Source organism: Odocoileus virginianus, chromosome 13 (assembly GCF_023699985.2).
Source record: "Odocoileus virginianus isolate 20LAN1187 ecotype Illinois chromosome 13, Ovbor_1.2, whole genome shotgun sequence".
In the NCBI taxonomy this organism is placed as follows: Eukaryota; Metazoa; Chordata; class Mammalia; order Artiodactyla; family Cervidae; genus Odocoileus; species Odocoileus virginianus.
Window position 1 is genome coordinate 62,239,499 of NC_069686.1, and position 15,728 is coordinate 62,255,226.

The 15,728-nt window shown below is 49.2% G+C and overlaps 1 protein-coding gene across 29 annotated transcripts in view; it reads right to left on the reverse strand.

Annotated features, from left to right (window-relative positions):
* The window catches only part of CLASP1 (cytoplasmic linker associated protein 1), a 268,492-nt gene that overhangs the window by 8,566 nt on the left and 244,198 nt on the right, over positions 1-15,728 (reverse strand). For all 29 annotated transcript variants that reach the window (XM_070476332.1, XM_070476358.1, XM_070476337.1 and 26 more), the window contains 3 exons: positions 15,599-15,727; positions 6,829-7,035; positions 5,479-5,595 (listed from right to left, as the gene is read on the reverse strand). In XM_070476332.1, coding sequence (XP_070332433.1) covers positions 5,479-5,595; positions 6,829-7,035; positions 15,599-15,727 — 453 coding nt within the window. The remainder of the gene's footprint in view (positions 1-5,478; positions 5,596-6,828; positions 7,036-15,598; position 15,728) is intronic.

Genomic DNA, 15,728 nt, shown 5'->3' on the forward strand with positions numbered 1-15,728 from the left:
GAGACCTACAGCTCAGAAAAAAAAGATTCTTTTCAAAATATTACTGTTCACTGATAGTGTCCCTGGTCACCCAAAAGCTCTGATGAAGATGTACAAAATTAACGTAGCTTTCATGCCTGCTAATAACACAACACCCCTTTTGCAGCCCAAGGATCAAAGACTAATTTTGACTTTCAAGTCTTACTACCTAAGAAAAACATTTTGTAAGGTAATTGCTGCCGTAGTGACTTCTCTGATGGATCTGGGCAAAGTCACCTGTAAACCTTCTAGAAAGGATTCAACATACTAGATGCCATGAAGAACAAAGAAGTCAAAACACCAACATTAACAGGAGCTGGAAGACATTGATTCCATCCCTCCTGGATAACTTTGAGGGGTTTGAGACCTCAGTGCAGGAAGGAGCTGCAGCTGTGGTGGAAACTGCAAGAGAGCTAGAGTTAGAGCTGGAGCCTAAAAGGACTGAATCGCTGAAACCGCATGGTAAACTTCAATGGGTAAGGAGCTGCTGCTTGTGGATGAGCAGACAAAGTGGTTTCTTGCGATGCAATCTACTCCTGGTGAAGATGCTGTGAAGACTGTTGAAATGACAACAAAGAATTAGAATATTACATACACTTGGCTGATTAAACAGAGGCAGGTTTGAGAAGACTGCTTTCAATTTTTCTACTGTGTATAAAATACTATTAAACAGTATTGCTGCTACAGAGAAACTGTTTGTGAAAGAAGAGTCAATCAATTCGGCAAACTTCATTGTTGTCTTAAAATAAGACACAGTCACTACAACCTTCAGCAACCACCACCCTGATTAGTTGGCAGCCATCAACATAGAGGCTAGATCTTCCACAAGCAGAATGATTATGACTCACTGAAAGCTCAGATGATGGCTAGCATTTCTGTTAAGATATTGATATTTTTAGACATAATGCTACTGAACTCTTAACAGACTGCAGTATAGTACACACATAACTTTAATACACCCTGGGAAACCAAAAAATTTGTGCAATCTACTTTATTGCAATACTTGCTTTATTTCAGCTGGCTGGAACCAAATCCATAGCATCTCTATGTCTGTACCTCAATGTATCAAAAGCTATATATGAGACTCACACAGTGAATATTACGCTCAGTGGTAAAAGACTGACAACTCTGCTCTTAAGATGAGGAACAAGGCAGAGGATGCTTGCTTTCACCATTTCTATTAACATAGTAAGTTCCAGCCAGAACAATTAGGCAGGAAACGAAAAGAAAGGCATTCACATCGGAAAGGAAGAAGCAAAATTATCTCTGTTCTAAGATGACATACAGTTGACCTTGAGCAACAAGGGTTTGAACTATGAAGATGCACTTATACATGGATGTTTTTCAACACACCCAGCACGACACAATCCGTGCTCAGCTGAAAATCCCAGATGCAGAACTATCTGTGGCAGGTCCTGAAACTCATCTCTGTGGGATGCCAAGAGATGGCTGGGATCTATGTATAAAATCTAAAAGATTCCACAAAAAATTGTTAAGACTAACAAAGAAATTCAGCAAACTAGCAGACTACAAAATCAATGAGCAAAAATCAACTGCACTTCTGTACACTAAAAATGAAAACTCCAAAAAGGAAGCAGAGAAAAACAATTCCGTTCACAATAGTAGCAAAAAGAATACAACACTTAGGAATTAACACAAGGAAGTGAAAGTACTGTACAATAAAAACTACCACATTTTACTGAAAGTAAAAACACAAAGAAACACTCCATGTGCTACACAGTACGCTAACTATAGTAAAAATACTGTACTGAACATATAGATGTCACTAACAGAGTAGATCTTAAAATCTGTCATCACAAGAAAAAAAATCATGTAGCTATGTGTGTGACAGATGTTACCTACACTTACTGGGTGATCATATTGCAGTATAAATAAATATCAATTATGCTGTACACCCAAAACAATTTCATATGTTCATTTTTATCTCAATTAAAAATTAAAAACTCATTATGTATAGAGGTTAAAAAAAAAAAAAAAGACATCCCATGCTCATTGGTTGGAAGACAATATTATGAAGTCAAAACTACCCAAAGCTATCTATACATTCAATGGAATCCTTATCAAAATCCCAATGCGGTTCTCTGGAGAAACAAAGTCTTTTCAACAAACGGAACTGGGAAAGCTGAATATCCACACACAAAAGAATGAAGTTGGACCCTTACCTAATACCATACACAAAAATTAACTCAAAATGGATCAGAGACCTACATTAAAAGCTAAAACTATAAAACTATTAGAAGAAAACAAAGGGCAAAAGCTTTACTATGGATTTGGCAATGATTATTGATATGACAGCAAAAGCAGAGGCAAAAAAATAACAAATTGGATTTCACAAAAATTAAAAAAAGTTGTGCATCAAAGGTCAAGGGGTTAATATCCAGAATATGGATAGAATGTCTGTTAATTCAACAATAACATCAACAACAACAAAACCAAGCAACATAATTTAAAAATGACAAAGGACTAGAATAGACATTTCTCTGAAGAAGATATGCAACTGGCCAACAAGCATATGAAAAGATGCTCAAAAAAAAAAAAAAAAAAGATGCTCAACATCATGGATCATCAGGGAAATGCAAAGCAAAACTACAGTGAAACACTGCCTCAGAGCAGCCATGAGGACTGCTGCCAAAGAGAAGAGGAGAGAACAAGTGAATGTGGAGACACTAAAACCCCGGGCATTGCTGGTGGGGGTCTAAGACGGTGCAGCTGGCAGTTTTCGTATGATCCTGCAATTCAACTCAAAAACCCAAAAGAATTAAAAGTGGGGTCTCAAAGGACATCTGTGCCCCATGCTCACAAAAGCAAAGCATAGAAGCGATCTACAAGGCTGTCACCAAGAAAAGGACGAGCAGCAGCCATCATGTACATTCGCTGGGCCATCGTCCAGCCTCTACAAGGCTGTCACCAAGAAAAGGACGAGCAGCAGCCATCATGTACATTTGCTGGGCCATCGTCCAGTCTCTACAAGGCTGTCACCAAGAAAAGGGCGAGCAGCAGCCATCATGTACATTCGCTGGGCCATCGTCCAGCCTCTACAAGGCTGTCACCAAGAAAAGGGCGAGCAGCAGCCATCATGTACATTCGCTGGGCTATCGTTCAGCCTTAAAATGAGAGGAAATTCTGATACCTGCTACACCACGGGTGAAGCAAACTGAGATACACCAGTCACAGACAGACAAACACTGCAGGATTCCACGTGCCAGTATTCACACCAGAGAGAGCAGAATGGTGGCTGCCAGGGACTGGGGAACTGGGGAATATTATTTAATGGATTTCAGTTTTCCAAGATGAAAAGTGCTCTGGAGATGAATGGTGGGGATGAACATGAATCATATGAACACTTGGTGTCTGTGAACCGCACACTAACGCGTGGTTAAGACAGTAGATTTCATGTTACATGTATTTTACCAAGAGCGAGAAGTGGAAAGGAAAGGCTGCTCACAGTCACATGGCTAGTGAGTGGGAGATGGAGACTAGAAAGCAGGTTTTCTGATCCTAAAGCTGGTATTGCTGCCACGGCAATGGGCCACTTTTCAAGGTGCATCTCACAAGCCCCCCCACTCCAACCCTGCATCCTGCTTTCCTCCATAGAGCCCGATGTCACTTATCAACTTCATTTAAGTAGCAGAAGGGGGTTCTGCCAGGCCTGGGGACAGAAACAGGAAGCCACGGCTTGATTCTGTTTCTGAATTAGCACCACATGCTGTCAGCTGCCTGTGCTGGGGGTGTGGGTGGGAGGGGGTGTTTGTTTTAGGAGATGTGCATTGGAGTCTTACAAAGTTCACGTTAACACGTCGGAGCTGTCACATATAAAAACCGTCAAGACCGGAAGAGCTGCGCTGCGGACAGGTGTCAGGTCAGCCTCCCTCAGCACTGCAGGGTGACTGATGTCATCGGTGGGGAGGTGGGAACACTGGCTCTGAGCAGGACTGGGCTCCAGACCCTACGCCACCGTTGCCAAGGGGCAACAGGTCAACCAGAGCACAGGGGTAAGACGCCTGCCTTTTCTCAGCCCCTCGGTAGCGGGGTCAAGTGAGATGACAGGACAGCCCCCTTACTCCTGAGGGTAGAAAGGACCAGAAAACCGAGATCTGGAAAACATTATTCCCTTTGTGAAGACTATCTGTGAGGGCCCCACTGCTGCCCTGGAGCAGCCGTGGACCCCTGAGGGCAGCAGCAGAGGCAGGTGCTCCTGGCCCGCCCACTGCTGGGCACTCTCGGCTCATCGCCCTGCAGGCCGTGGTCAGGGAGGGCCGGGCACGCACCTCTGCAGGAGCAGTGATGGGAGGGAGAGCACAGAAAACGGATCCCGGGGAAGCAGCGCCCACCACACCTGCTCTGCTCAGACCTTCCAGCCCAGTTGCTGATGCATCTTCTTCTGGACCAGTGGCTCTCTACCAAGGCTGACTCTGTCCCAAAGGGACACCTGACCAGGTGTGGGGACATCAGCTGCGGGTGGGGTGCGCTTGGGACCTCAGGGATGGTGCCCCCACCACAAAGTGCCCCAAAGTGTCGGCAGCACTGAGGGTGCGAGCCCTGCTCTGGACAAAGGTGGGAGAGCCAGCTTTGCCCCAAGCTCAGCGAGTGGAGACGCTCATCAACTGTGCCAAAGGAACAGGCCTGCTTGAAAAGCCACGAGGCTTCACCTGCTGCTTCCTTCTTGGCTAAGGAGGAAGGCCAGAAATTTCAGGCTCCATGCGTTTGTATTCACACCCCTGCTGGGGCCCCCCATAACTTTGGTGACACATTTTCCCCAGGCAGTCCCCGGGGCAGGGGCCTCACCACGGCCCAGCTCCTGGCCCCTCCTGCCTGAGATCAAGGGTGGCTATCCTCTCTCCCCAGCGAGTTCATCAGATTTGAGTTTATTTTTAAACCAGCAAGCACTCCAGTCACTCTCATCTTCCATGAGCCAATAGTCCCTTTGTCTCATTTTCTGCCCGATTCTAGAAGGAACAAGAGGCAGTATGACCACCATGGGCCCTCAGGTGGGTCGCATGCAGGATCAGCATCCTCACCCCGCAGAGGTGCCATCGTGAACACAGGACGTGCTGGGCACAGTGGCAGGCAGCCATCGTTACACTGACCCACGGGACCCGAAGCCCCCCCAGACAGGTGTGAAGCCAGCAGGCAAACGTCCTTAGTGTTTCAGAGAGAGAAAACAAGCTGGCTTCTAAACAAAGTCATCTTCCTTTTGGGGATAAATAAGTTCAAAACTATCATGTTAAAAACAGGAGTGACAGTGGACTGCGTCGTACCTTGGTGAATTCACTACACAACTGTTCACTTTGTCTTTAGAGACACGCCCCTGGAGAATAAGGCCCAGCGCGCTCACACACGCTGAGAAAGTCTGTCTGCAGCCCAGAACTGCAGGGCAGCGGGTCTGGGACACACTGGGAGGCCCAGGTGCACGACCCAGCCATGTAACACTATACATACCTTGCTCCCCGTAAGCTGTGCCAGGTGAGGTTTCAGCTCTTCTCCGATTACGGAATAAATTGCTACTAAGCAAAACACACTGGCCTTGCGCACGCTGCTTTCGGTGTTGTCGTAACCCTGCAGTCAGAGGGACACAGAGAGGAAAGCGAGATCAAAGCTCTGTCCGACTGATGGCACTGCATCAATGCTTCCACACTCTCACACTTCAACCTTGGCCTTGCCGGGAGCCGTCTGGATGCCCCTTGGCTCTGCCGATGAACCCCGAGAGCTCTGGCCCCAAAGAGGCCACATGCAATAGTGTCAAGAGTGAGCTGGTTTTGGGGTGGCAGGCAGGAGGCTGGTGAGTTTGTCTCCTCCACAGAGAACGATGCTGTATCGTGAGCTGCCAAAATACACTGGCAGCACCAGCCAAGACGTGTGAGAGAAGAGACTGAGAAAAGGAAATTAAGGGGGAAAGTAAGTGACTTCTTCTCACCATGGTAAAGCAAACCTCACATGTGCAAACCCCTTTAAAGAAATGAGAACTAGGTTGCTCACTCTGTGGATAAAACTCCCCACTGTCCGTGGATCGTCCTGCAATGGGGCAGACCTCCATACCCCTCTCCAGCTGGCCCACAGCCTAGCTCCTCCCTCCCCAAACACAGACGGGACCGTCCGCTTCTCTCCAAGCAGCCTCTGGTACCTTTCGGACTTTCTGCCTTTCCCTCCGCCTGGGATGATCCAGCCCTCGGCTGTGTGTGTTTGCAAGTCCTGAGCCCCGTGCTCAGCAAACAGCAGTGTTTATTAAGTGTAAAGCCAATGTCTGTCTACCCTTCTTCACTGAAATTTCTCTCTAGGGCCCAAGTCTAAACCACCTCTTCTCTGAGCCCTTCGACCTAGAGATCAGCCTCCACCCAGATCTCAGAACCACCCACATCCACCCCAGTAACTCAGCACACAGCACCGGCCCTGACCTGCAGCTGTTGGTACAGGAGTACCAAGCCCCAGAGAGGGCTGTCAACTCCTTGAAGCAGGCTCCCAGCAGAAGGCACCTTGCCTTCCAGAGTCTATTTAACTCAATGCCTCACGCTTATAAGGGTTTCAATTACTATTTGTTGGCCAGATTAGGACAAGGACCATGTTTGATGTTGGGTTCCACAGCTCACCCTGCCCAGGGCTGGGCCCATCAGCCATGCAGTAAGGAATGAACAAAGAAAGATCAAAACATGTTCACAGTAAACAGAAGGTTCATTCTGTGGGCCCCAGGTCTGGGCTGCCTGGAAGAACTTCCTCTGCATTCAGGGATGGTGGGCCAGGAGAGACTACGCCCATCCCGTGTGCTGGGCGGCCAGGCCGCCACGAGGGGCTCACCTGCAGCAGGCCTGGGATGATGTCTGCGAGGAGCTGCAGCAAGGACTCCTTGGCGATCCTCTCGACGACTTTGGTCTGCATCTTGATGGCGGCCAGGTTGATGGGGTAGTCGGCTGTCTGGACGATGGGGCACAGCACTTTGATGCACTGCTCTGGGTGGATGGAACTGGCCAGCGTGGATGCAGCCTCCTCGGCAGCCCTCACCACCTGAAACATGCCCCCAGGTGAGTGAGCTCCACACCACAACACACACTTCAAAGGCCAAGCGACAGGCACGCTGCGCTTAGTGCTGGAAACCCCCTGCCACCACCGCCACCCCTGGCTACGCTTTCACGCCAACAGGGTCAGCCGGAGGAGCAGGGGCAGAGAGGTAACCTTACTCTAAAAGAGTCACATTCTGCACTCCAGCTCATAAGATCCTTAGAAACTTTACAGCCATGGTTAATTTCTTCCTACTATCCTTCCCCAACCTGTGTGCATTCGTGTGTTCACGCATTCCTGGGTGGCAGCGGCTGAGCTGAGCACAGGCCTCAGAGGCAAAAGTGGTGCTGGGCAAGGTGGGTGGTCTGCGCGGAGGGGCTGCACGAGGATGCAAAGGTTCAGGAGGCAGCAAGCGAGGCCACAGAAGCAGGTGGGGTCCCCAGGGTGGGGTCTGCTACCTTCCAGTTGGCCAGGAGCAGATGGAAGGAAGTGGGGCAAGCCAGAGCCCTGCCAGCCACTTAAGTGCCCAGGCTGCTCCCTTCACTTTTTCTCACTGCTGCTCACCTATGCTCGTCACTTGGCCGGCAGGATGCACTCACCTCACCAGAAGCCCCCGGTGCACCGTGACCACTGCACTTACATGCTTTGATGACACGGTCTCCCCAACGAGACTAAGGGCTCCTTGGGGTCAGTTCCCATCTCAGCCACCTTCTGTCTCCCGTGCCCAACAGTGTCCATTATGCACTAAGAGCTCAATAAATGTTGGTCCAACTCATTTTCCCACAGCATGCATGTGTGTGTGTTTGTGTGTGTGTGTAAATGTTCATGACTGGCAGTCAGCTCCAGGGCGTGCCTTGCTGATCTGCATTTACATGTTCCAACGGAGGAGCTGGCCCAGAAAAGGAGGAGGAAGTCAAGAGATCTCCAGAGGACCAAGTTGGGCTTTGGGGAAATCAAACGTACAAGGCCTAGAAGGTCCATCCTGGGTGACACAATGAAAGGGCAACAGATCTGTCCTTTGGAAAAGAGACTTGAGTTCAGGTTAGGTTTCGCCAGTGATTGGTCTGTTTGGAGAACAACAGCGTATCGTTAGAAGGGCCCCATCATGCAGCAATCACTAGGTGAAGCGCTCTTCTTCTTCCTCAGCTCATGTGTGTCCGAGGACTGTGGTCCGTCCACGGCATACTTGGGTAAGCCACGTGTTTGGCCGGTGACACACAGCTAGGCAGATCGTGGAAGAGGGGTCCATCCCTTCTCTAATTTGGCCCTGCAGTGGGACACCAACGCCCTTCAACTGTAAGAAATCACTGTGTATAGGTGTCACAAGACACTGGTCAGAAAACTGAGTAATACTAACTGGTGAAATCTGAGGTCTTAGTTTTTAAACATGGGGGGAGAAAAAAATGCAAGGGTCAGAAAATATTGGGTGATTTCATTGATCGTATCCCAAAATGGAAAACACTGATGTAGAGCAATGTAAGAGACCACCAAGACGGGGAGAGAGCCGGGTGGGCAGGAGGGCACAGGACCGGGAAGAAGTCCTGGCGGCCGCACTTGAGTCTCGACAGGAGTAAAGCAGAAACCTCCCGGCGCCCCTCAGGGATGCAAAGGGCACCGACCGGACAGGGAGATAAATGGCCAGGTTTCCGGTGAGGCTCTCTCGCGAGGGTTTTCTCCTCCCCACCAGCCTCTCCAGGCTTCACTCTCATCCAGGTCACGGGCGTTAAGCTGCAGGGAGCTGCTGGGGAACAGACCGGCTTGGGTATGTGGAGCTGAAACCTGAGCCCAAGGAGAACTTCCTCTGATAAAACTCAGGAATTCTTGAAGTTGCTTGCAGGAAGCATTTAATCAAACATAGGTTTTCTGAAAATGCCTAAAAAGAAAATGCCAGAAGCTGCACTTCGAGGAGGTCCATCTGAGGCCCCCTTCACGGAGGTGGCGGCGAGTTTCCCAAGGCAGACGCTGTTTTTGGCACAGGGGATTGCTGCTCGACTTCCCTCTGCATGCCAGGCTCCCGGCTGCTGGCCGGCTGCCTGATGCAGGGTGAACTTTAAGTTTCACCCCTGTGTTCTATGTAACATAAGAAGCAAAGATTATAAATGTAAGCAAGCAGAGAGCAAAGTAAACATGGGTGACAGAGAGGAGGAGGAGAGCGCTCTTTGGCAGACGTGGGGGCCAGAGGGGCAAACGAGTTCTCAGAGACGGTGAAGGCGATGAGAGAGAGCGGGGTCAGGCAGACTTCTGGGTCATTACCAACCCCAAGTGACCAAAACAGTTTCAGTTCTGCTGATTTTTCTGCAGTCTGGTAGAAACACAGGATTCTTCTTTTTCAAAGTCAGTGAATTAACAGTGTCTAGCTCGGAAAAGCATAATTTCCTCATCTAACTTTTTAAAAAATGAGATCATTACTCAGAATATTGATGAATGTTTGCTTAAAGATAAGGGTTCTTTGAGAGCACAGAACTGTCCCAGTTTGAAGTGCGTGCTTTAGGTTCACAAAGACTGGCTGCGCTCTGTCACAGGCATGGCAGCGTAGCTGGCCGACTACCACGAACAAGCAAGCAACTGTTCAGAAATGACGACAAGCAGGTACACCCAGTTAGCGGCAGTACTTTACTCACTAAGCCGGATCTGACCCTTGCGACCCCCGTGGACAGAGGAGCCTGCCAGGGCTTCTCCAGGCAAGGATACTGGAGTACATTGCCATTTCCTTCTCCAAGGTACACCTAGTTCAGCCCCAGGCATTTAAAAGCTAAGGGAGACGCTGGCGCCACCTTCTGGGGAAAGCCGGGAAGACCTCACAAAACAGGCAGGATGATGGGGTTGTGTGCCCACCATGGTGGGGAGGCAGTCTCTCTGGTGAGATGGTCACCACCAGGGACCTGAACCCAGCATGCAAGTCCCCGTCTGTCAGGCCTGGCCCCAGAGGGAGGGCGGGAAGGAAAAAGCTTCAGGGTCCAAGCTCGGGGACCTAGCTCTGTGGCCAATGAGGTGAAGCTGAGGGGTGCTTCTCATACTGTCTGCGCCTGCTTCCCTCGTAAGTAAAATGAAGGGGGGGGGGGGCGCTGAATCTAGTACGCCGACAGCAGTTTGGATGGCGACACTTTATCTCCCTACCCTACCTAGACAGTACTTTCTCTTGAAAATGCACATGCATGATTTCAAAAGGCAGAGTCTACATCAAACAGTCTCTAACCACACAGCATCACACTCTCCCCTCCAGGGGCAGATTGAGCGCAACACCGTCTCAAGCGTGGTAAGGCTCTGAGGTGGAGATGCACTCTGTCCCACCTCAAGCGGTGGAATCACAGCCAACAGGGAACAACGCTGTGGAGTCAGAGGGGCTGGACACCCAGGAGGTGGCCGTGTCTGCCACCCCGGAGGATGCCAGGAGCGCTGGGCTGGCTGGTCCCTAGAGGAGTCAAGGAGGCGGAAGACAGGCAGCACAGAGAAGGCTCCTCTGCATCTCCCCAAACCCGTCAACTCCTGGTATTTCCTGGCCTCAAACGCAGGAGTATGATGGCCACTCCAGTGTGGACACCGAGTCAACCAGTGTGGGAGCCCAGCTGGGAGCCCAACACACACAGCCCACAGTTAATTCACCCAAATTTCAATAGCCTTCCGACATGTATTTCAAGAAATGCAGTGATTTCTGGTTTACATAAAACAGGAAAACCCCAACCACAAGTCTATTCAGAACCCGTCTACCTACTTCAGTTGAAGAGGATTAAAAGGACCATGTCTGCAGTTTTCAACAGCCTTAGCCTCCTCATTCCCTTGACATGAACGTCAGCCCTACGAGGGGCAGGCATCCCACGGCCCCAGTTCACCTCGAGTGCTGGCGCTTCCGATGCTCAGGAGGCTGAGACCCATCCCCAGCTACTCAACTAACCAACTGGTCAACGCAGGATGAGGACAAGTCTCCAGACCCCAAAGCTCTGATGTTAAACAGATCTTTCATCACCATCCTTCAACCTTAATTTGCCCTACACCAAACCACTTGACTGCTTTCTCCAGACAATTTCTCTCTCTCGGTAAGACACCCTTTCTGAGGCTATGGAAGTAAAGGGCAGGTGTCATATCTGGCTCCTAGGAGGTAGATCACCAGAGAGGAGGGGCCGTGTCTCCTTGCCCTGAGTAACTGTGGGGCAACGGCTGCTGTCTCTCAGGGCTGGAGCCTTTGCCTGGCAAATCGCGGCCACGCCTGGGGCCATGATGGTGCAGCAGACCCGGCCCAGACACGTCCCCCCGGCCCGCTGCCTGACTCATGTCGTCAGCGCCCTCCCAGCGCACCCCAGACTCCCAGAGCGCTTCCCCCTGGACCCCTCTGCTCTAGCCTGAACTAAACCGTAAGCTCCCTGAAGTCTAAAACACGCCCCAACCCCCCTCCCCTGTGCCTCCAGTCATAAAACATTTATCAGAGTTTGTGCTATGAGTGTCAAACTGGCTCAGCAACTTTGACCCTTTAAACGACTATATAGGTTTCTGGTTTTGTCTTTTTGTTACAAGGCTAAAAGTTACAAAGGAAATAGGGCTTCTGGCCACATGCCAAGACTGGGCCCAAAGAAAACTGGAGATTTGGAATCTAGGAAGGTTTAGGCTTGTTATTCAATAGCAGCCTCTATTATCTTGAGGCCAGATGACACGCAGATAACCGTGCAGCCCACTCCCTGGGCTAACAGATTAGGAAAACCAAGGTCCAGAGAAGTGAAGTAATCTCTCCACACTCACACAATGCACTGTTCGCCAGAACCCGCTGACACATGGCCGCTACCCCAAGAAGCTTCTAAGGGCCATTCCAGAGCCAAGGATTTGGTGAAGCCTTGGCTAGAATGACTTTGACTGGGATTTGAAGCAGAATATCAGATCATCACTAAAGTGCTTTCTCTCTGACACACCACTGCTTTGCACAGGCCATGCTATTTGCCAAGAGGTCCTGAAAAGTTCCATTTTATAGTCTGGTTTAGCTTTTTTAATTCTCTGCAATCTTAAAACATTAAATTAACTAGAAATGATTTCAAAATAAAACCCCAGAGAGACATAACAGTGGTTGTTTTATATTTATTTAAGAATCAAACTTCCCCAAACAAGCCAAACCACCTGAGGCTGGATTCTGATGCCTTAAGCACCAAGACTTCTGTGGGGCAAACAAGGTCTGGTGACCCCACAGAGTGACACAGAATGAAGCTGATATTTCTCTCTTTTAACAGGCAAATGTAATTGAATATTCACTACGTGGCCGAGGTCGGTGAAAGCAAAGCCTAATAGTCAAAGTATACTGTGTTGGCAAATGTTATGGCCCAATAGAATATCTTCAAAGAAAGAGAGCTTGGTGCTTCTCTAAAGTTCAAATAGAACTCTGACAGAGGACCCCAACACTCTGGCTGCCGCATGTAAGCCACGGAGGCTGGGAGCAATGGCTATTCTTACATTAAATGTGTATAAAGTGATTAACAACTAGTACACCAGCTGTCTGCCTCTCAGACGATACAGACGTCTGAAGACGGCTTTAGGAAGCAAAGTTATACCGCGTCTGACGGTGTCAAGACACGAGCCTTCACGTCCCGTATCTGATTCTGCGGCGTGTTCGGCAGCCACACTATACAGTGGGAATCAGGCAGGCAGCACGGCTGGAGGCCGGATGCTGCATGGAAAACTCGGCTTTCCATCTCTATATTTGTACTCCCACTGACCCCAGAAACGATTCATAGTATCAATGCTCATATCAGATCTAAATCCTCTCTTAATCATTGATGGACAGATTCGGTACCAGCCCTAAGAGACGGATTACAAGTTCTAAGATAAGAAGCACTGAAGTTAATGGAGTTTTTTTTGAAAAACAGAAAGTGGGCATAGGATCTTAAAAGGTCGCTATCAAGGCCTTCACCCACTAAGGTGTTTGCTAAAAAGCGAACACCACTGCAAACCACAGTAACTTCATTATTGAGCTATTGAAACGCAACAGCAAATTTACTAAAAAGATAAAAACACAGAGTTAGATAATTTAAGAAATCTATGCATTCAGATAGGGAATATGAAAACATACTTAACCTAACAAACATCCACTTTTTAAACAAAAACTCTAAATTGGTCCCCAAATCCTCTATCGTGCTTATTGTAAAATGTCTATGTTAGCTTAGGATGAGTCAGGATGAGACAGATTTAGCGCCTGGTATGTTTCAGTGTGATAGTGTTTTGCACACATAGCTCCTCTTGCTAAAGACCCTCAGAACACCGCCCTCAGCTTATCGGGGAAAAAAGACAATTTAGCAGCCCTGCTTTAAGCATCTTCCCTAAAGGCTTTATGACATGTTTCAGCCTATTAGAAACCGTATTTCAAGAAGGCCTTCATGCTACAGCCCCACAGCTAGATCTAGTATGCATCATGCCAGGGCCCTGCCACAGCAGCTCCTCATCAACCCGCCAGTCTATCTCCTTCATCTCCTGTGAACACAAAACTAGCCTCTTATGGAGGAGGTTCCAGGAGCTACGGCCCAGGATGAGCACACTTTGGAAGCGCCAATTGGACAGTAAGAGACTTGGGCTCTGTCTGACTAGTAACTGGGTCTAGAAACACCTTGGATCCTTTCCAATAAATATGAGAATGATGTTTGAATAAACGTTTGAATGTACTGGTGAGAAAATATAATAACTAGAGAAATACTGTGTGTGATGTTAATTTCATATGCCAACAGAAACACACAAGGTGCCCAAGTTAGGAGTTTCTGGCAAAGTGACAGCGTGGAGCTTCCTAAGGGAAAGGACACAGGCAGCACGTCAAGGTGAGTCTGCAGGTACGCAAAGCAGGGAGGCCTGCCAGCAACGGCACTCCTCTCAGGACACGGTGTTTCCTCTACCTGCCTCATCAGGAAATCAGCGACAGCTGCCGGAGACCCTGGGTCACAAGAATTCCACAGAACCAAGTGCTGTTAAATTTGCTTCAGGCAGCAGGTATTTTCTGCTTGTGTCCCTCAGGCAATCTAAAAGACTTCACAGCTGAGAACCTTCTCTTCTCTACCTTTTGTCTTGCAGGGGAAAAAAACCAGAACCCCTCACGTAACCAGCAATATATGCCTGTCAGGGTCCACTGTCCAGGTTCTGAAGGCTAACCTCAGGACAGCCACTGTGGAGACAGACATCTCCCAAGGGGATGGCCAGTGGCTGTCACACAGGGCTTCACCTTAATGCCACATTCTCAGTTATGTCCTCCCCTCTGAAAACAACTGATATCATATGCATGTAAGAGATCACCCATTTTATTTTTTTTTGATCATGTATTCTCATTAAGGAGAGGCCGTTATGGTTTACAACAAAAGTCAGCATGGGCCTATTTGCCTCTTAAAAAGACACAAGACCTAGCTTGCATCTTGGTTCTGCCAAAAGCTGCCACGCGTGCATCATCTGACAAAGGATGGGAACTCCTGGACCCTCTTCCTCACCTGGGAACAATGATGTTGACCACTGTCAGCTTCTCTGGTCCTTGACAATTATGTTGACTGCCATCAGCTAATCTGGTCTTTACACTGTTTCAAAACGGTTATTTTAAGTGCAAAGTGTTTTGTTCAAATGTGAGTGATGATGATCACCATCAGGCCACTGAGCCAGACTTCAGAAGTGTACGTTTGTGGTTTGCACACACACCTGTCACTTATACCCCTGTGTTTTGCTAGGACTGCTGGGTGGAGACATGCCTGGACAGAGCAGCAGCCTCAGCCTCACTGAGCCTGCAGTCATGCAGGAATGTGAGGAGGCCAGACCGTCTCTGTTCAGCAGCAGTCACGTAACTGCTGAACAGAAAAAACTCCACGATTTAGGGTCTGATTCTTGCTGTGAATATAAGAACTGTTCTAATCACAATTCCTTTAATCCATGACTGTGCTCACGAGAATCACACAGGAGCCAAGACTGAACTGACCACGTGATTATGTCTCACTTAGGAGTCAAACCCATTGTGTCACATCAAGTTTCCTAAACCTTTAAATAAACGGTTGCTGTCCACAGTGAACTTTACTAGAAGAGTGGCACTGAAATCATTTTCATTTAGGACAGCTCCACTCACCTCCCTACTCTCTGGCGGCCTCTCGATACTCCAAGGACTGGGAATAACAGGTACCGGGACAGTTCAACAAGTGACTGGACAATGCATGGACTGTCCACCATCTACACACAAGTCCAAGCCCAGAAACGCGTGTTCTGGTACAGGCCTGAGGAGCGGGAACCCCAGCAGTGTGAGTTTCTCACGACCAGGAGCTGGTGGAGCAGGCGGCGCTGCCACCAGGCCCAGAGCCCCCAGAGAGGAGCACGCTGCCAGGGAGGGAGAGAGCCGCACGTGCCCGTCTCACCTAATGCCCCTGCGGGCAACATGTGACGACAGCCACCGAGGGCAGCAGGGCTCTGAGGAGAGAGGCTGGCCGTGCGTCCATCCCTGGTCCTGACTGCAGGGGCAGGACCGGCCTGCTGGACAGCAGTGGGAGCCTGACCGTGGGCACCTGCGGGGGCACAGGCTCTGCGCCGCTGCTCAGACACCAAGACGGACGTGGGGGTGGGTGTGCACCCGGACCCGGCTCACCTCCTTGTGGGAGTCTTTGTGGGCCTCCAGGGTCTTCATGATCGTCAGCTCCGCGTAGTTTTTAAACCTCGCTGGCTGGTTTCTCAGGATTTCCCGCAACACTCTGAGAGCCAGTGCTCGGATGGAATGC